The sequence below is a fragment of the Mustela erminea genome, chromosome 9 (genome assembly GCF_009829155.1).
Source record: "Mustela erminea isolate mMusErm1 chromosome 9, mMusErm1.Pri, whole genome shotgun sequence".
Taxonomy (NCBI): Eukaryota; Metazoa; Chordata; class Mammalia; order Carnivora; family Mustelidae; genus Mustela; species Mustela erminea.
The window spans coordinates 59100299-59123087 of NC_045622.1; the positions used below are offsets into that span (position 1 = coordinate 59100299).

Here is a 22789-nt window from a genome sequence, read left to right on the forward strand (position 1 = left end):
AGAGTCATAGTGTATAATTAGATCTGTATAGATTCAAAATAAAACAAAAACAAAAAACAAAACCCTAACCTAATGTATAGACATGAACTGTCAGTTTTTTTGAAAATAGGATGGATTTCAGCAAAAGACAATAAGTATGTATTTCATAGCACATGAAGAAATTTTTAGGGAATAAAAGATACATTTATTATCTTGCAGTTCTTTCACAGTTGAATACATATGACAAAATATCTTAAATTGTGTATTTTAAATGAATTCACTTTACTGTATGCCAGACATCAATAAAGTTGTAAAAACATTTAAAAAAATATTCCCAGTGACTGCCATTATTACTCATAATATAAGCCAAAGATATTAGCATTAGCTGGCTGTTCTACATGTGGAGTGAAATATCCTTGAACTTTTTCCACTAGTATTCTCATCTTTGTATTTTCCTTATCACTCTCAAAGTATATTGGTTTCCTCCTTTCTTTCAGATTTCAAGGACAGTGCAAAATTCAGTGCTTTTTTCTTCCTACTTCTTCTGCTTAAAATTCTCTTATCAGTCTGCCTTATTAAATCTGCTGTCTCCAAATACTTTCTGACATATCATCTACTAAATGATATTTTCCTGACAATCCTAAATAGAAATATATCTCCCATCACATATACAATATTCCCTCATTTCCATTTCTTTATTTTTTCCACAGCATTTACTTCTGTTTTACTATATGTTTAAAAGTTTATATTAAGAAGATATTTCAGTCTTGCCAAAATAAGTCTACTATAGCCAGCTTCCCTAACAGATTACAACTAAAATCTGAACAAAATACAAAACAGTTACCACAGAATTCTATGAAGTCAGCAAATAAATCAAGTTAAAATAGGGAGTCAAATTTTGAAGAAGTGACTTAAATCATGTAGCTTCTCAAGAAAACTTTACCATTTGTTTCCATCTACTGATTAGGGAGCAAGCATCCCACAGAGCTACAGCAGGTAGTACAGGGAACAAAAATGTAAGCTATACCTCATTGTTTGCTAGTCAGAGGATCGCAAGAAAGTTGTCTGTGAGCTGGAGATAAAGAGGAGGATCCTCTTATTTCTTCTTTGTTTTTCTTCTAGACCCAACTGAAAGTTATATCCCTGTCATAGAATAATAAAAGCAGCTAAAACTCCAAGAGAAGGTTTACTTTTCTGGCCAGGAAAGAAAGAAAGAAATAAAGAAAAGGAAAGGAAAGGAAGAGAAGTCAAGAAAGAAAGAAAAAAGAGAAGGGAGGGAGAGAGGGAAGGCAGGAAAGAAAGAAAGGAGAGGAAAGAGATGAAAAAAATAGATATTGGAGAATGTATCTGAAATTCCTATCATAATCGTCTCTATCTCCTTCTGTCCCTTCGTTCGTTCCTTCCTTCCTCCCTCTCCAACCCTCCCTCTTTCCCTCCTTCCTTCCTTCCTTCCTTCTTCTTTCCCCAAGGGTAGTATCCATTTTGATGACATGGTGATACATGTAGCTAGAATTCTATCAGAAATGCTGTCTTTTTGATCATGGAGATATGAGAGTTGACCTCTGATAATTGCAGAATATGAAAAGAAGCATGGAGAGAAGAGAATTGGATAAGTGGCTTCTTTAATTCTGTATATGAACTAACACAAACCATGAGCTTACTCCTGAGTTGCACATGCATAGAACAGACCCAACAAAACACAACAAAGGCTCTGAGAACTGAACTACAATATAAAACATCTCCAAATCTCAGGATGGATAGACAAAAAGCATCCACTGGATAGACAAAAAACATCCATTAGAACCACCACAGGAGGCAAGGTTGGACTTGCAATCTGAATATAACCAAATTGATTTCCTGGTAAAACAAAACAAAGGAAAACAATATCAATGCTTTACAAAGAATTTTTAGATGATCCATTTGCAAAATGTCCAGGATAAAATTTTAAAAATATTAAACATATGAAAAAACAAAACATGTAACTGTCATGAGAAAGGATGATCCACTCAATTTCAATCCAACTCAATTTCAGATGCTGAAATTGTTATACAAAGAATCTAAAGCAGTTATTTTAAGTATTCTTCATGACTTAAAAGTAAGCATTGTTGAAGTATGTTAGAGGTCTTCAGCAGAGAGAACAGAAAGTATTAAAAAAGAACAACATCAGGGGCGCCTGGGTGGCTCAGTGGGTTAAGCCTCTGCCTTCCGCTCGGGTCATGATCCTGGAGTCCTGGGATCGAGTCCCACATCGGGCTTACTGCTCGGCAGGGGGCCTGCTTCTCTCTCTCTCTCGCTCTCTCTCTCTCTGTCTGCCTCTCTGCCTACTTGTGATCTCTGTCAAATAAATGGATAAAATATTAAAAAAAAAAAGAACATCATAATTTTACAAGTAAAAGTCTTAACATCTGAAATTCATTAGATGAACACAATACCAGAATGAATATGAGAAAGGAAAGTGTAAACTTGAAAACAAGAAAAAATGATTCAATTTGAAGAATAGAGAAAAACATTGAACTCATGAACAGAGCCTCAGGCATGTGGAACACATATAAAAATCTCTAATATTCATGTCACTGGGATCCCAGAAGGAGAAGAAAAAAATATTGGGAAGAGAAATATATTTAATGAAACAATGGGAAATCATTTTCCAACTTGGTAAAAGACACAAATTTAGATTTTTAAGACTCCATGATCCTTACAACTAAACTCAAAGAAAAGCATATATATTGAAAGAAACATGTTGAATTGATAAAAACCAAAGATAAAAAAATCTACTGCAAAAAGTCAGAAAAATATATGATATTATACATAGATGAACAACAATTTGAATGACTAGTTCCTCATAAGGAAGCTTAAAGTCCAGAAGACAGTGGTGTAATATTTTTAAGTGCTGAAATTTATTTTTAAAATACCAGTTAACCCAGAATGCTATATACAGAGAAAATATATTTCAGGAATGCAGATGAAATAAAGGCTTTGCTAGAGGAGAAAACTCTGAAAGAATCCATCACCAGCAAACTTTCTCAAAATGAAATCCTAAAATAAGTTCTGGTTAAAGAGAAATTACACAAATGAGAAAGTTAGGAGATCAGTAGTAAAGGAAGAGCAACAGAATTTATAATTATTTGGTTAAATGTGAGACTCACTTGCTCTCGTTGTTTAAAAGAACTTTTAATTAGCTTTTGTGGGGTTTTCATGCATGCAGATATACATATGATCACAGACTGCAGTATGTAGGGACATACAGGATCCTATAATGGGAAGGTTCATTTACATTTCACTTAAAGTTGTAAAATATTAACTGTAAGTCAAGTGTGAGTGTTTAGGTATGTATATTGCAATCTGTACATCCACGGTTTGCAGTCCCATTTGCTCCCAATAAGACATTTGACAGTTTCTAGAGATATCACTTTTTGTTCCTGGTATCTAGCAGCTATAGACCAGAGAAGCTGGTAAACATCCTGCAGTACACAGAACAGCCTTCACATCAAAGTATTACTTGCCTACAGATAGTTAATAGTCCCCAAACTGGAAAGCCATGCTTTGGAGCAATCCTAAAAAAAAAAAAAAAAAAAAAAAAAAAAAAAAAATCCCTAAAAATCCCTGTAACAGATATAGCCAAAAGCCAATAGATAAGTTAAAACTCATTACCAAAACTATTCAAGTCCCAAAGTGGGCAGTGGGGGAGAGCATGAAGAAGAGCAACAAACAAGAAATTCAAATCAAAACCGTAAACATAAATTCAACCATATCACTAATTACATTAAATAAAAATGGTCTAAACACACCTATTTAAGATAGAGATAGTGAAATCAAACAAAAGGACAAGATCCAACTAAATTTGTGTAAAAAAATTACTTTTTTTTTTAAAGATTTTATTTATATGGGAGAGAGGGGGAGAAGTGGATTCTCCACCAAGCAAGGAGTCTGATGTGGAACTCGATCCCAGGGCCCTGGGATCATGACCTGAGCTGAAGGCAGACACTTAGCTGACTGAATCACCCAGGTGCCCCCAAAACTTACTTTAAATATAAATACATATATAAGCTAAAAAGATGGAAAATATATGCCATAAAGATAGTATTTTTAAAAGAGGCTGAAGTGACTGTATCAATATAAGACAAACTAGAACTCAGAATAAAAATAGCATCAAGGATAAAAATGGATTTTATATAAAGATAAAAGAATGAATTCACCAAAAAGATGTAACCATAATAAATGTATATGCACTTAAGTGCAGAGCTTCCGATTACATGAAGAAAAACTAGTGGAATGAAAGAACACATTAGTCAAATGCACTATTATATTTAGAGAATTTAAGATATATAAATACAAATAGAAAATCAGCGAACAAAAGGTGTGGGATACTATTAAAAATAGATTAGACTAAAACTTATAGTATTAAATATTACTAGAAAATTCTCTTTGATAGTAGGAATACATTAATTACTATCATTTACCATCTTTCTTTATTGGTTATAAACTCCACTAAGGGAAGTAATTCTCCTTCTTTTGTTTACTGTCATGTCTTCTATGGCCATATAAGTACTAAGCACATTACAGATGCTTACTAGATACTGAGTAGATAGATGAATGCAAAATCAGTCATCATTTTATTTTACTTGCTCATTTCATGAAGAAGAGTTCTGATTTTTTGAAATTTTTACAAATATGAAAGATACACAATGTCTGCTCTAGCAGTGGGAATGACTCACTTTACAATCTGTATTCATTCTCAAGGGAGTTCCTAAAATGTACCCTTCTTGTAAGTTGCAAGGCAAAAGTCCTATGGCTTACCCAACATTTTTCTCTTCTGCCCACTTCTCACCAACATTCCCTTATGGTTACAGTGAGAGTACAAATCAACCCAATTCAAATTGCCATTTGGATTATCTGGTCTAAAATTCCTTTATGGAAAAAAAATGGTCAGATAGATGTTCTTATTTGATTAATTTTATAAGATAAACTAGTAAGCATGTTTCATAAACACAGTGAGCAAACCTATAACACACAGAAGAATTACTTCACACACTGAAATAATCTTACTTAAACTATCCTAGAAACAGTGCTAAACACTTTGTAACTGTTGATATATGACACAGGTATTATTATATCTGTTTTACAGATGTTTATTAGATAAATTAAATATAATTTCCACTTCCAGAAATAGTAAGAGGAAAAATTAAGATTCTAATGCTTGGTCTCACTAAAGCTAGACTCCAAGAAATTTATACCAAAGAATAATAGGAGGATGGGAATAGGTAGAAAATAAGACCCAGAATTCTCAGCTGATTTTAGTCATAAATAATTGTAGAACACATTCTCGGATCTGCCTGGTCCTTACTCCATAGATGATAGGGTTCAGCATAGGCGGTACCAACAAGTACATGTTGGCCAGCAAGATGTGGGTGTGGCGTGGCATATGCTTGCTAAAACGGTGGGTGAGGAAGGAGAAAAGAGCAGGGATGTAAAAGGTGAGGATGACACACACATGGGACCCACAAGTGCTGAGGGTCTTCAACCTGGCATCATTAGAAGGGAGATTAAATACAGTTTGAAGAATCTGTACATAGGACAGAAAGATACATGTCACATCAGTCCCAACAATTAAGATAATGACTGCCAAACTATAAAGACTATTGATGGAAATGTCAGCACAAGCCAATTTCACCACAGCCATGTGCTCACAGTATGTGTGGGGGACTACATTGGACTGGCAATATGGCCATCTCCTCACCAGGAAGGGATGTGGTGTCATTAGTACTAACCCACGCAGAAGTGCCACCAGGCCAACCTGAGCCACCACAGAATTTGTAAGAATGGATGAGTGTCTCAGTGGATTGCAGATTGCCACATACCGATCAAGTGCCATGGCCACAAGAAGCCCTGACTCCACCCCAGAGAAAGCATGGATGAAAAACATCTGAGTGAGACAGGCATGGAAGCTGATTTCATGATAATTGAACCAGAAGATACCCAACATCTTGGGAAGAGTGGAGGTTGACAAGATGAGGTCTGTGATGGCCAACATAGAAAGAAAATAGAACATGGGCTCATGGAGAACAGTCTCAGTTTTGATGATGAAAAGGAGGAGTATGTTTCCCATGAGGGCAACAATATACATTGAGCAGAAAGGGATGGATATCCAAATATGCAAGTCTTCTAGACCAGGGATTCCCATCAGGAAGAAGGTACTAGGATTGGTGAATGCAGTGGAGTTAAAGTCATGCATGGTGATTCTGGTTATATGAAGATATATTCTTGCTTTCTTTCCCTTTTTGTCCCAGGAGCAGTCAGAAACACATATACTCTGATAAATATACAGCAGAATTACTTACTGTAAAAATACAATTAAGCAAATTTATTAACATTTTAAGTCCTTGATGAGCTTCTCTGAAATTACAAGTATTGTATTATTCACTGCCAGCTATTAATCTCATTAAGAACTAGCTGGAGTACAGGATGTCTCCTTAGGCACAGAAGCTCCACAGTATTCTGCCTGACACTATTCTCTTTCTGTCTGTTATAGCCAGGTTGAGAAAAAGTTTCAGTAAGTAACTCAGGTTCCTCTCTCTAACAAGGCAACAGCGGGGGGAGTGGGTAGGGGGACTTATAACATTACCTTCACTGAAAAATACCCTTCCAAAATAATCCTGAAGACTTTTTGCATGAAGTTAATTCTAAATAAAGATTTTTGAAAGCAGGACATGAAGGAATAATAAACTTTCCATACTTACAATGCTTTGAATGACAATAAGCTTTTCATTTTTACAATGCTTTTTGAAATTTGCTGCCCTAGTGAATTTTTGGCCATAAAAGAACCAGCATCTGATTACTTAAATGTATAATAGCTTTAAAACAGAAACAACTCATTGACACACCCAAAAAATTATGCTCCCTGGATTTTTTAGGATTCCTGGAAATGTGAAACTAATTCACCATGAAACTAATGGTTAGTATGCTATTTCTTATTAAATTATTCCTAAGCCCAGAGAATATACCTGCACACACTTCCTTTTCCAAAGATGTTACCAGCTGACCTGTGGGCCAAAATCTCGAAAGGATGGTTGAGGAGAACTTCAAGAGCATCCTCATCTAACTTTATAAATGGCTAATTCTTCATGGCAGGGTTACACTGATTTATCTCTCAACAATGAGGTGATCCAAATAATTATTTAACTTATCTTCAGAGGGATCACCTTGTCTTCATGCTCTCAGTTTATTTTCAGCACAGCTGAGTCTCAAGAGTCCAAAGTAATTTTGAATATTTTTTCCTGAGGTCTAGAAAGCTCTTCCTCAAACTAATATACTATAGTCCCCCATCACTGCCTCTCTCTTTTCTTAAGCTTGAGCAAACATAGATGAGTTGTCTATTCCTCCAGATTGATTGTGTTGTTGAATCAAAACCAGGAACTCAGAGATTTGAAGTATTCCCACATGAATGGCTAATTTCAGATTAATCCCAGGGTCTCGAACCCTGCAACAGATGTTTCTCTCCCTTCTGAGGAGTATAAATATTACCAGAGAGAGTACAAAATTACACTCATAATTACTGTCACATAATATCCATTTATAATGAAATTTGATTTGAGTGAGGCTTTGAAATGGATAAAATGAATGAAAAAAAATTTAGAATTTAGCAATAAGTTCTAAAAATTAGCAAAATGTCAATAGAAAGTTACAACTAGTACTATATCCTGGAGATCTAATGTACTGCATAATGATTATAGACAAAAATGTTGCATTATAAACTTCAAAGTACCTAAGAGATTACATTTTAAGCGTTCCTACCACCAAAAAAGAAATGGTAATGAGATAAAAAATAAAAGATAAGAATATAGAAATGGAAAAGAAGATAAAAATATAAAAAATAAGAAATAAAAAGATATGATTAAAGGTGTTACCTAATGCTACAGTGGTAATCATACTGCAATATGTAAATGTGCCAAATAAACAACTGTACACCTTAAACTTATACAGTGTTATATGTTAACTGTATCTCAATATAAATACATTTAAAAAGTCAGGTTTCAGAACTCATAGAGATCTTAAACAGATAGAGTAGGAGCATCTGGGGTGGCTCAGTCAGTTAAGCATCTGCCTCCAGCTCAGGTCATGATCCCATGATCCCATGATCATGACCTGAGCTGGGTGCTGGGACAGAGCCCCACATGGGGGGCAGTCCCTGCTCTGTGGGGAGCCTACTTCTCCCTCTCCCTCTGCCTCTCCCCCGCAGCCCACTCCTTCTCATTCTCTGTCTCTCTCACTCTCAAATAAATAAGTAAAATCGTTTTTATGTTAGTTATTTTTTATTGTGTTATGCTAGTCACCATACAGTACATCATCTTTATTTATTTATTTTTTTTTTATTTCCAGCATAACAGTATTCATTATTTTTGCACCACACCCCGTGCTCCATGCAATCCGTGCCCTCTATAATACCCACCACCTGGTACCCCAACCTCCCACCCCCCGTCCCTTCAAAACCCTCAGATTGTTTTTCAGAGTCCATAGTCTCTCATGGTTCACCTCCCCTTCCAATTTCCCCCAACTCCCTTCTCCACTCTAAGTCCCCATGTCCTCCATGCTATTTGTTATGCTCCACAAATAAGTGAAACCATATGATAATTGACTCTCTCTGCTTGACTTATTTCACTCAGCATAATCTCTTCCAGTCCCGTCCATGTTGCTACAAAAGTTGGGTATTCATCCTTTCTGATGGAGGCATAATACTCTATCCCCAGGGGTACAGGTCTGTGAATCACCAGGTTTAAACACTTCACAGCACTCACCAAAGCACATACCCTCCCCAATGTCCATAATCCCACCCCCTTCTCCCAAACCCCCTCCCCCCAGCAACCCTCAGTTTGTTTTGTGAGATTAAAAGTCACTTATGGTTTGTCTCCCTCCCAATCCCATCTTGTTTCATTGATTCTTCTCCTACCCACTTAAGCCCCCATGTTGCATCACCACTTCCTCATATCAGGGAGATCATATGATAGTTGTCTTTCTCTGCTTGACTTATTTCGCTAAGCATGATACGCTCTAGTTCCATCCATGTTGTCGCAAATGGCAAGATTTCATTTCTTTTGATGGCTGCATAGTATTCCATTGTGTATATATACCACATCTTCTTGATCCATTCATCTGTTGATGGACATCTAGGTTCTTTCCATAGTTTGGCTATTGTGGACATTGCTGCTATAAACATTCGGGTGCATGTGCCCCTTTGGATCACTACGTTTGTATTCTTAGGGTAAATACCCAATAGTGCAATTGCTGGGTCATAGGGCAGTTCTATTTTCAACATTTTGAGGAACCTCCATGCTGTTTTCCAGAGTGGCTGCACCAGCTTGCATTCCCACCAACAGTGTAGGAGGGTTCCCCTTTCTCCGCATCCTCGCCAGCATCTGTCATTTCCTGAACAGTACATCATCTTTAAAAAAAAGAGTAAAAAGATAGATTACCCAAATAAGCATATAAATTATTCTTGACAGAAGACTTCTCAATGTTAATGATAAAAAAATATTGTCAATTAAATTTATCCCAGAAATGCAAGTTTGGTTTAATATCTGATAATCAAGGAATATAACAGAAAAGGGGAAAAACATAATTATATCAATATGTACAGAAAAAACATTTGTTAATATTAAATAGCCATTCATAACTAAAAATCAACAGAAATTAAGTTTACAATGAGATGTATATATATTCAAAATATAACTAATTAACCTACAGTAAGCATTACACTAAAGGCAAAAGATTCGATTGCTCCCTTGAGGTGCCTGGAGGGCATTCAACACAAGATAATAGAACAATTGAAAGTTAGGATAATTTAGATAGTGCGGTATCAGTTCAAGGACAGAAAAATAGATCAGTGAAACAGAATAAAGATAAAGTCACATATGGTGTCCTAGAAGATAGAAGAAAAGAACAGAATAGACAATATCTGTTATGAACATTGAGGCACAAATCCTCAATAACATTCCAGCAAACCAACTTCAGCAGCATATTAAAAGGAGTACACAGTATAACCAAATGGGATTCAACCTTGGTGTTAGGAAAAACTCAGTCCTCCCTCCTGTATTTCTCCTTTACTCTTATACTACCACCTCACTTATAACACTTCTGACACCAAATGCTGGGGTGGTTTCTCCCACCTGACAATTCTGCAACATCGTCTGGGTGTCCTATATTTAACTCAATGCTGACACTATTAACCTAGAGATGGCATCAGGTCCCACAAGCTAAGGGCTCAGTCTCACAAGATTGCTCCCATTCCACTTCAGAGGCCAATCACAAATCCAGACTGTCATCTGTGCTTCTGACGGATGGGTTCTAAGTCAGAGCTTGCTATATTGTCCTCCTCAATTTTGATTAATTTGCTAGAGTGGGTCACAGAACTCACAGTGGGTCACAGAGAAATACTTACTTATGTTTACTAGTTTATTAAAGGATATGATAAAGGATACAGATGAACAGCTAGATGAAGAGATGCATAGGACAAGGTCAGGGAAGGAGCTTTTGTCCCTGTGTAGGTGGAGTGCATCAACCTCCTGATAGGTGGATGATGTGTTTACCAACCTGGAAACTCTCCAGACCCAATACAGTTGGGATTTTTTATGTAGACTTCCTCACTTAGGCATGATCAATGACTAACTCCATTTCCAGCCCCTCTCCTCTATCTGGAAAAATGGCTGGGGTTTAGGGATGAAACTTCCAAGCTTCTAATTATGGTTTGGTCTTTCTGGTGACCAGTGCCTATCTAGGAGCAAAAGATATTCCTAATGTTCAAATCACTTCGAAATTTACAAGAGTTTTAGGACCCCTCTGTCAGAAACTGGAGGCAGGTATACATATCATTATTAGGTGAAACCCTAAAGTATATGTTTCTTATTTGTTCACAACCATAGAATTGTGCTAACATGATTCAATGAAGAAAGGACAGTCTTTTCAACAAACGGTTCTGGGAACATTGGATATCTACATGGAAAAGAATGAAGTTTAATTCGTACCTAAGACCGCAAATGAAAATTAACTCAAATACATAAAAGACCTAAAACTATAAAACTTTTAAGAGAAATGTACACTTAAATGAACTGTACACTTAAAAATGGTTATGGTGAATTTTATGTTATCTGTGTTGTACCTTAAACAAACAAAAAAAAGGGGGGGGACAAGAAATCCGCATATGATCTATAACAATGTGTGGATAGAATGGGGTTTCCAACAAAGAAAAGGTAGCTAAATTAGGAAAATATGTATGCCCATCCTATATTATACCCTCCTCCCCAAACAATCAGCTTCATAATGTTTGTACAATTAGTGAATTAGAAAATACTGCTTTTAGAAGAAAACATAGAACTATCTCATTATCTTGAAATAAACTATGATTTCTTAAATAAGAGCACTGCTTCCAACAAGAACAATAAAATATAAAGAGCCCTGTGAAAATTTCAATATATATAACAATTTTGTATATGACAAATGTGGTTTTTCCAAATCCGTAGGGCAAATTTATTTCATGTAACTAATGGTGCCAGCACAACACGTTATATATATGCAAAAATACCCCAAAGTCCATATGAAAAAGAAGGTTCTGCTAAATTATTCTGAAAACTTAAATGTATTAAAAAACAACAAATGGGGGCGCCTGGGTGGCTCAGTGGGTTAAAGCCTCTGCCTTCGGCTCAGGTCATGATCCCAGGGTCCTGGGATAGAGCCCTGCATCAGGCTCTCTGCTCAGTGGGGAGCCTGCTTCCTCCTCTCTCTCTGCCTGCCTCTCAGCCTACTTGTAATCTCTGCCTGTCAAATAAATAAATAAAATCTTTAAAACAAAACAAAACAAAACAAAAAACAAATGGTTTGGTACATACAATATCCTAGACTGTATTATAGAATTTAATTTCATATATCATAATCTATGTTCTCTACTATATATGCATCTATATAAATAGATAGATACCTATCTTCTTATCTTGCTGGCTAGTTATAAAAAAATTAAGGCAGAAATTATCAAATGAAAATACAGAAGCACCTAACAATTAAGAAATTATTTTTTAACAATTATAGTAAAAGAAAACACAATCATGATTTCTTAAAAATGAGATCTGTAGAACATATATCTTGCATAGGAAATGATAAACTCCTCAATGTACAAAGAAATGTGAACCATGGAAGAGAAGTCAATTCAAGCAAACAGAAAAGTTAATGAAATGATATCTACAAGTAATCCAAAAGAGAGCAATTGTGTATGGACTCTACATTTTTTAAAAATGGCTCATCTCATTAAAGATTGTTCAGTAAGCATATAACTTTGAGCTGAAGTGTAATATAGTACAAGTAATATAAGTAATAAAAGTAATAATGGTGATTCAGAATTTGCTTATAAATAGAAGAAGGGCACCTGGCTGGCTCAGGTGGTAATGCATGTGACTCTGGATCTCAGCTCAGAGATAGTCATGAGTTCAAGCCCCATGTTGGACATGGAACCTACTTAAAATAAATAAATAAATAAATAAATAAATAAACAAATAATAAATAAAAAAACAACAAACAAACTCATAGAACTGCCCACTAAAAAGAATTAAATTTACACTGCATAAATTGTATCCTAATAAACCTGACTTTAAAAGAAGGAATAGGAGAGCCAGGCTGGCTCAATCAGTAGAGCAAGTGACTCTAGATCTTGGGGTTGTGGGTTTGCATCCCAGGTTGGGTGTAAATATTATTTAAGAATAACATCTTTAAAAACAAACAAACAAACAAAAAAAAGAAAGTATTTACAATAGTAGTTGATATAGCAATTCTTAATGACATAAACATAAATATAAGTTGCATAAACTTAAATATAAATGTATATATACGACTATAAATAAACTTAAACCTAAACTTAAATATAAATTGAATTCCTGCCAAAAAAAATTCTAGATGCACACATTCTAACTATTCACAAAAATTAGCTCTAAATGGATCACAGACTTAAAAGTAAAATGCAAAACTAAAACCTTCTAAAAGATATCATAGAACATGTAGATGACCATAGGTTAGGCAATCAGTTTTTACAACACCAAAAGACACCACACATGAAACAATAATTGATTAATTATACTCCAATTAAAATTTAAAAATTTTGTTCTATGAAGGACACTGTCAAGAGAGTAAGATGACCAGTTGCAAAGTGGGAGAAAATATTTGCAAAGACATATCTGGTAAAAGATTGTTACATGAAATATATAAGGAATTCTTGAAACTCAACAAGAAGAAAATGATTGACCCAACTTCAATAGACATCTCACCACAGAAGATATACAGATGGTAAGGAGCATATGTAAAGATGCTCAACATTATCTGTTAATAGAGAATTGTAAATTAAAGCAACAATGAAATAGTGTAACACATCTATTATAATGAGGAAGATTCAAGCCACTGGTAATACCAAATGCTGAGGACGATGTGGAAGAATAGGAACTCTTATTCAATGTTTGTGGAAATGCAAAATTGTATACTTACTTGGAAGACAGTTTGGCAGTTTCTTACAAAACTAAACATATTCTTACCATATGAGTCAGCAATTGCTATCTTTAGTATTTACTTAAAGAGTTGAAAACTTATGCCCACACAAAATCTGCACATGAATATTTATAACAATATAAACAATAAGAATGTTTATTCTTACTTGCCAAAACTTGGGAGCAGCCAAGTTCTTTAGCAGGTGAATGAATAAATAATCTGTGGTACAAAATAATAATTATAATAATCCGTGGTACATTCAGATAGTAGAACATTATTCAGCACTAAAAATAAATAGCATGTCGGGGCGCCTGGGTGACTCAGCGGGTTGGGCCTCTTCCTTCAGCTCAGGTCATGATTTCAGGGTCCTGGGATAGAGTCCTGCGTCAGGTTCTCTGTTCAGCAGAGAACCATTAACTTAACCATTCTCTTCCCTTCCTCTTTCTCTGCCTGCCTCTCTGCCTCGTTGTGATCTCTCTGTCAAGTAAACAAATAAAATCTTCAAAAAAAAAAAAAAATAGCATGGCAAGCCATGAAATAATGTAGAGGAAACTTAAATGCATATTATTAAATGAAAGAAACTGAGGCTACATACTGTGTGATTGCAATTGCATGACATATTGGAAAATGTAAAACTAGGGAGACAGTAAAAAGACCAAGTGGTTTCAGTTTCAGGGCCTGGGGGACAGAAGGATGAATAGGTAGAGGACAGAAGATTTTTACTACAATGAAATTATTCTGTATGATATTAAAACAATGGATACATGTTACATGTCATGATACATTTGTCAACACACACAGAATGTACAACACCAAGGGTTAATCTTAATGAAAGCTGTGGACTTTGAGTACTAGTGATGTGCCTCTGTAAGGTAACTGACTCTCACAAATGCATCACCTTCATGAGGAATGTTGATAGTAGAGTATGCTGTGTGTTTGTGAGGGCAGAGAGATAATGGGAATTCTGTACCTTCCTCTCAGTTTCGCTTTGGACCGAAAAAGTAAATTTTACATAACTAGATAGATAATAAATAACTTTTTTTTTTTTAAGAAATTGACTGCCTAGCAACAGAGAGTGAATGTAATAAGGTCCAATATACCTATACTAATGAATATTTCATGGAAATCAAAAAGAAATTAGATATTAACATTGACATTATTCCTAACAATCATTCATAGTCATAAAGTAAAATCTGAGTAAGTACAGAATATCACTTAAAATAAATATTCCATTTTCAGTAGTTTTTAAAACTACCTATATTCTCTTGATTCTAATATTTCTTTTTTTCCCTAATATTTTTTTCAACTACAAACAGAAATGGTGAAAGTTATAAAAGGATTGACAATTTGGTCACACTAGTTAACTTGAGATAGACTTTTAAGAATATATAAGGAATGACAGAAAAAAAATAAAAGGTAATTTCTAGAGTAAGAAAAGTAAGTATACTGTCCACATCATAGAAAATTACAAAATTTATGTACACTCCAAACCACAGAGTTTCATGAAAGGAAGACTAACAAAATGTCCATTGTGTTTGTTGTCAGTATGCTAAATTTAGACTTTATTTTTTTAAAGATCTATGATGTTTTTAAAGATTTATGTTTTTTAAGGGGGAGAGGTAGAAGAAGAGAGAGTCTTAACTCCATGCTGAGCATGGAGCCTGACATGGGACTGATCTCACAACCCTGAGATCATGACCTGAGTCAAAACCAAGAGTCAGAGCGTATCATGCTTAGCGAAATAAGTCAAGCAGAGAAAGACAACTATCATATGATCTCCCTGATATGAGGAAGTGGTGATGCAACATGGGGGCTTAAGTGGGTAGGAGAAGAATAAATGAAACAAGATGGGATTGGGAGGGAGACAAACCATAAGTGACTCTTAATCTCACAAAACAAACTGAGGGTTGCTGGGGCGAGGGGGTTTGGGAGAAGGGGGTGGGATTATGGACATTGGGGAGGGTATGTGCTTTGGTGAGTGCTGTGAAGTGTTTAAACCTGGTGATTCACAGACCTGTACCCCTGGGGATAAAAATATATGTTTATAACAAATAAAAAATTAAAAAAATAAAAAAATAAAAGAAATCTCTCCCCGATATTTTTTGTTTTGACACCATAGATGACAGGGTTCATCATCAGAGGGATAAGAAGGTAAATGTAGGCTATAAAGATGTGGATGTGAGGAGCTATGTTCTCACCAAATCTATAAGTGATGAAGGAGAAAAAGGCGGGAATGTAAAACACTAGGATGACCCAAGCATGAGAGCTGCATGTGCTTAAGGTCGAGTCGAGCCTCCTTTGATGCAAGTTAAAACACAGCATGAAGAATGAGAATATAAGAGCACATTATCAATATGAAGTCCAGCCCACCTGAAAGGGAGGAGAGTTAAGCCTTAGAGTCTGTGGATCCTGGTATTGGCACAGGCCAGTTCGATCAGGGCCATAAATTCACAGTAGGTATTGGTGATGACATTGGTTCTGCAGTAGGGAAGCCTCATCAGTAAGAAAGGATGAGGACTCAGCAGGATAATTCCACGTAGGACAATGGCCAAACTCAAAGCCAGGATTACTCCATGTGTAAGGATGGTGGAGTGCCTTAGAGGGTTGCAGATGGCCACATAACGTTCAAAGGCCATGGCCAATAAAAAACCTGACTCCATGGCAGACAGAGAGTGGATGAATATCTGGGAGAGGTAAGCTTTAAAGCTGATTTCTCTGTCATTGAACCAGAAAAGGCTGAGAATCTTGGGAATGGCAGTGGTGCTAAGCATCAAGTCATTCAGAGAGAGCGTGCAGAGGAAGAGACACATGGGCTCATGAAGACTGGGGTCCATCTCGATGATGAACACAATTCCCCATCAGAGCCAGTAGGTAGACCAGGCAAAAGGGGATGGAGATCCAGACATGAGCCGCCTCTAGTCCTGGAATTCCAAGGAGAAGGAAAGTAGCTGGATGGAAACTGGTTCTATTCTGAACTAACATTTTCAGTCACTGAACTTGCTGTAATTTAAGTGTTGTCAATGTTATTTTCAATAGGTTGAGCATAAAAAAATACTCTTTGTTTATACCTGAAATATGTGATACATATCTTATGACAATCTATAGCAGGAAACTTTGTTCCAGATTCAGGTATCAGGGTGAGGACATATTAGCCAATAATATTTGTTTTTATCTCAAAATTCAAAAGGTGCTTGAAAGAGTAGGATTTCAGAAGAAAGAACAGAAACCTAGGGAAAGAAAGAATAGAACTTACAGTTGTGACATTTTACTCCATATCTCATTTATTCTCCACTGCATAAACACCACCTAGTAATTGCTGGAAACATGCCAAGTACTTATTTTGATTATATTTTCACTAAACAAATAAAAAAGTACGAAAGAAGCTTATTTTCAAGTGAAAAGTAGAAAGTTATTGCTCTGATTATGTCTCCAAAACATCTTTTGCTCTATTAAGCTTGTATTTTCTCTTCATTTGAATTTTGTTTTTTCATAAAACTCGTTATAAAAGCATATTGCTATTTTAGATTAAAAACTTACTGAACCTAGTACAAATCAATTTCTGTGAATGTGATCAGATTGATATGCAAAGACAAATATGAAAATTTGGACCATTTAAACCTTGATTTTCATTTTAAAAACTAAACCTTGATTTTTAGCTTTACTGATCTTTGTTACTCTCACTTTATGAAGTTCAAACAAAGCATCCAGCTACATCTCTCAGACACATTTCTATAGCAGCAACAAAATAAATTCTAAATTCTATTTCAGAATTTAGCCTACTTCATTTATCATCATTTTTACTCTTAAGTATCTTAAATTTCCAAAATATTTTGTTCAGCTGTATGCACCAGTAAGTCCATAAAATGTTCTTGTCAATGGTTTCCATTTTAAATTCCCTAAGTGCCACCTTTCTTTTACTCACCTTACTATATTGAAGACCCTCTAGATACAATTACAGTTTAGCTCCTGAGGTAAAGACTGGCACGGCAGGAGACCTTCCTGACCCTGCTTTTCTCCTATAGTTGGAGTCCATTCATTGGTCACTAAATTTGCTATACATGCTGTTAAATATTTTTAATTCTTCCTCTGGTTTTCTCTGAAGTAGAAATGCCTGTATCATGTAGTCCTGTTTCTTTATTTGACTGGTTTTTACCTGGGTTGTACTCATCTTTCAGATGGTGGCAAGACAAATCAGCTGCCTCCTACTTCTTGCTCTGGTGCCTTTGGGTTTTTCAGGAGGGTTATACAAAATTAATGCCCCATGGAGTTGGCTGTCAATGATGATGAATGAGAATATCTCTTTTTGTTCTTCTAAAGGAGTCTCACTGACCAGAGAGATGACAGCCTTTGAGAATTTTGCAGTCACTAGAGGACTAGCCTTGGGAACCAATAATGAAAGAGTCGTGGTTATTAGGGTCATAATGGTGATTATTTAATTGTACTTTTGTGGGACTAAACATTATAGATTACATAGGGAAAGCATCAGTCTTCGCAGCATGAAGTTGATTAAACTTTATATAGCCCCACATTTTTGAACAGTAAAGTTCTTTTTTTTTTTTTTTAAATTTTACTTATTTGTCAAACAGAGAGAACACAAGCAGGGGGAGCAGCAGGCAGAGGGAGAAACAGACTCCCTGCCAAGCAAGGAGCCCGATGAGGGACTGGATTCCAGGATGCTGGGATCATGAGCTGAGCCAAAGGCTATCAACTAACTGAGCCAGCCAAGCTATTTACTATTTAACGAATAAAAAGTCATTTATATTTATTATTATTATTATTATTGTATTTATTATGTATTTATTATTGTATTTAATTTATTATTATTATTATTGTAATGTTGATTTTCAAACTAGGCCTGGAATTTCCATTTCCAAATGAACATGAAGAGCTAAGTAAAAATGTCAAGCAGTGTAATTAAATTCCCTGTTACTCTTTAATTGATGGCCTTGGAAAGAATCTGTGAAATTAGTACTGGCAATCATTGATGACTAATGAAGGAACTATTATACCAGACATGAGTCAAAACAGACCATATAATGAGTCACTTTGTCCCCTTTTCTATCACTTCTCTTATCATTAGTCTTTTCTGACCAGTCTATGGTTACAGACTTCCCTGGACCATCAACTATGCCACTGATATTTGCATATGATGTGTATGTTGTTTATGATATCTTCATAAAACTCATAGGATATATGATTTGTCCAAATCAAACAAAGAGCAACTGAGGATTTCTCAGAGAACACATTTAGAATTGGGGGATTTCATATGTCAACTTGAATGGAAGGGGAAAAAATTATAATGCTGTGTAATGAATTTTATCCCAGGACCTGAGTTTCCTTTCTCAAAGACTAAAGTCCCTGTTTTTTTTTTCCCCTCAGGGTGATGTAGGAAATACACACACACACACATATATGTGTATATATGTGTGTGTATAGATATATATGTCCAAATATATCCAAATGTGAAGATAATCTTTGAAAAGCAAAACACTCTGCCATATTTTTTGTGAAGTTTAATTGACAGATCTGTTTATGAAGAAAAATTAGAGATCCCTTTTTTTGGTCAGATATGCAACTTATCTAGAATTATTGTGATTCTCTGTAGGAGTTATTCTCTCTCATAACCCTCCCAGAACATACTCTTCTCTTTATCAAGAAAATCCCCGTACCCACTTCAACTGAAGCAAGTATTAACTTCCCAGGAAACTATCTCTGAATAACTCTGGTGATAAAGCCTAGTTTATTTGCTTCTCATTTGCACTCACAGAACACACATTCAAGTAGTTCTAATTTTTATGCTATTTTACACATATGTACAATGTATATATATATGTTTTTTAATATTTATTTATTTATTTGAGAGATAGGACCAGTGAGAGAGAGCATGAGCAGGGGGAGGGGCAGAGGGAGAAGCAAGCTCCCCACTGAGCAGGGAGCCTGATGGGGGTCTCGTCCCAGGACCCCAGGATCATGACTGAGTTGAAGGCATTTAAGCGACTGAGCCACCCAGGTGCCCCATATACAATGTATATTTAAATTTATCTTCCAAATAAATTGCTGGATTCCTGAGAGCTACATCTAACTTTTATCACTGTTTTATGCCTGATATCTGGCAATTAGTCTTCCACATAGTAGGCTATTTTCATAGGGAAAAATTATTTGCATTAATAATAGAATTATACATTTACTTATTAAATGATATCTGTTACTGAAAATATAATAGGGAATAAAGTTTAGAATCAACCCCTATTTCATTATTTAAATAAATAACAATATTAACCTGTTCCTATCTTATTTAAAAAATCTCCCAGATTTTTCTAGATATCACTTAAACACTCAAAAACAAGGGTGTAATGTTATATCAATTATTTCTATCCAATATAGATATATTAACATCAGTTACTTATTACACTTGCCTTATTATTTGGATGTTGGAGTATATATGCAAAATAATAAACAGAATAGATACTAATAATTTATTTCCCTTCATTTTATTTTATTATTATGTTCAATTAGCCAACATAGAGTACATCATTAGTTTTTGATGTAGTGGTCCCAAATATTCTACCCTCTGTGTCATCAGAAACATACACCCTTTCATAAATACACAGTTAAAAAATCATGGCACATTTGTAGTCATTTCATTAGCAAATTAAAATGGAATAATCAGAGCCAATTGAAATGATTAATTACCTACTGAGATTATCTCAATAAGTTTTGGTGTCAGTAAGAGAAAGATGAATCAGAAAACAAATAGGATGAATGGACAAATGATAGCGGGATGAACAGAAGGATAGATATGAGATTAATGAAACATAGCATGTTAAGTGGAGAATCAAGGGACTGAGTAAACATGACAAGTATTTGTGTGATTTTTTCAACCTTTCTGTTTGTTTAAAAATATTTATAATAAAAATTTAGGGAAAAAAAAGGGAGATGCAGCTCTGCTTAGTAGTGGAGAAGGAGAATGAGAATTTGCTTCCGGTATGTGGGCCTTTCCATGTCTCTTAGATTGGAATATAGTTCTCACAGACTTTTCTATTTCCTTAGGACATATTTTCACTTAATAATATGAGGAAAATAACATGATAAAATGCAACTCATTTAAAGAATACAAGGAAAAGGTAACACTTTAAAAAGTAAACCTACAGTTCACTCTGTATCCTTTAGGATAGGCTTGTCCTCACCTGATGTTTCTGATGGCAATCTGTGTAGATACATTGTGTGTGTATGTATATGCATTGTGTCTCTGTATGTTTACTCAACCAATGAATAGTATGGAAAAATGTCTCACAATTTGTATAATGAAGACTCAGATATAAGAGTTTAGATAGCTTAGGTTTTCTAAATTTGAATTTAAAGGATTATATGGGGACATTTGTTTCTGGACAAATTGGGGTAAAGGGACCTTCACGAAAGAACTAAAATACCCTAAAATAAATGAAGTCAAGGCACTCAAGATACTGGACATCAGATAATGAGGGGCAATGGAACCTGAGGGGTGGGAACCAACTGAGGTTATCCCCAAGCTTACTGCCTAGGGAAAGCTATCAAAACACATTAGGGAAAGGTAGAACTCAGGCAGAGTTCAACATGATTCCTAAATTCAGGATCTGGAGCTGAGATTCTTGGGAGAATAAAACAATTAGAAACAATCAACCAATATACCAAAGAGAAGAAATCTGCAAAGAGAGGGAACTATTTTGATCTTCAGAAGGACTGTATTAAGAACTTACTTTAATGCTGATTAGTTCATGCACAAACTAATTAGTTCTAGCTAATCTACCCAAAACATGTGTGAACCAGTCTACTGAAATTGGAGGAAGAACCACACACAAAAAAATGGGGCAATACTTGAAGCTAACCCTTTTTGAGCAGCCACACAAGAATTTCTCACAATTTATTTTGATAGCTTTATCTATAGAGTAATCTTTATGTCACAATATCACAATAGTGATAGAAAGATAGAGGGAGACCATACAGTGAGGCAAAATGAGTACCAGATGCTCTGCTTTTGCATAGGATAGTATAAAAACAAAATCTGGCAAAATCAACCAATTTGCAATCTAATCAAGTCTCAGAATAAAGCTTGAAAACAGAGAAATTAAAAAAATAATTAGCATCCAGCAAGGTAAAATACATAATGTCTGGCATTTGTTCCGATTTACCAGTCATGAAACAAAGTAGAAAAAAGGTTCATAAGTGAGGAGAACAATGAATCAACTGAAACTGACCCAGACAAATGACACAGGTACGAGAATTAACAGATATAAGCATTTAAAATCTTTACAAATTCATTCCATATCTTTGAAAATCAGCATCCTAGCATCCAAGGGAGGGATAAAATTGGGATGGCAGTCCAAAATTCACCATCAACATAAACTGTCACTATTTGACACAACTAGAAGCTCACTAAAATGCCCCATTCGAAAGTTTTTTTTTTAATTTTTTTAATTTGACATGACTCAGAAATCACCCTGAATAAAAGACATTTGTAGTGGCAATTGTTTACCATTGGAGTATCTTAAGGCAAATTTACTGATTGGGCTAACAAAAGACTGACCATAAAACTTAAACAAACAAATAAGCAAAAAACATAGAATAAGATGCCAATCAGAGAGTTTGAAAAGTTCCAACATAGTCCTAAGAATCTAGAAAACCATATACCTGTGTGCATAGTACATGCACAAGATTAAAAAAAAATACACTCAAAATAAAAATTTGCTTTCTAATCAAGGACTTTATATCAGCTATTATGAATAAGTTCTATGAACTAAAAGAAACCAAGTCTAAAGCAGAAAAAAAAAAGTTTGAGAATTATGTGTCACCAAATAAAAAATATAAATAAAGAGATAGGAATTTAAAAAAAGAACCAAATATAATGGAAAAATATAATAAATGAAATGTAAAATTCACTCCTGGTGCTCAAAAGCATATTTGAACTTGTAGAAAAAAATGAATAAGCAAACATAAAGAAAGGCCAATTGAGACTACCCAACTAAAGAAGCAAGAAAAAAAAAGAATTGCAGAAAAACAAAGTCTCAAAAACTTTCAGGATACTAACAAAAAATAGCAACATACTTATAAAAGAAAACTGAAAATGACGAGAGACAGAAATAACATTTGAAGAAATATTGGCTGAAATTTTTCAAAAATTGCTTAAAAAAAAACATTTAATCCTCATATACAGGAAGCTCAGCAAATTTCACGTAGGTTGAAATCAAGATATTCTTAACCAGTGTCAAACTTTTGAAAGAAGAAAACAAAGGGATAATCTTCCAAGCAATAAGATATGATT

The 22789-nt window shown here is 35.0% G+C and overlaps 1 protein-coding gene and 1 pseudogene across 1 annotated transcript; both read right to left on the minus strand.

Annotated features, from left to right (window-relative positions):
* Nucleotides 1–5263: 5263 nt before the first annotated feature.
* On the minus strand, nucleotides 5264–6211 carry LOC116599770 (olfactory receptor 52E2-like). Its single transcript, XM_032359745.1, has one exon. The coding sequence runs from the start codon at nucleotides 6209–6211 to the stop codon at nucleotides 5264–5266; it is 948 nt and encodes a 315-aa protein (XP_032215636.1).
* Nucleotides 6212–15576: 9365 nt separating this feature from the next.
* On the minus strand, nucleotides 15577–16473 carry LOC116598686 (annotated as a pseudogene).
* Nucleotides 16474–22789: the final 6316 nt, after the last annotated feature.

Bases quoted from the DNA above. Each gene is read 5' to 3' on its own strand.
- LOC116599770 (XM_032359745.1), bottom strand. From the start codon at position 6,211: ATGCATGACTTTAACTCCACTGCATTCACCAATCCTAGTACCTTCTTC.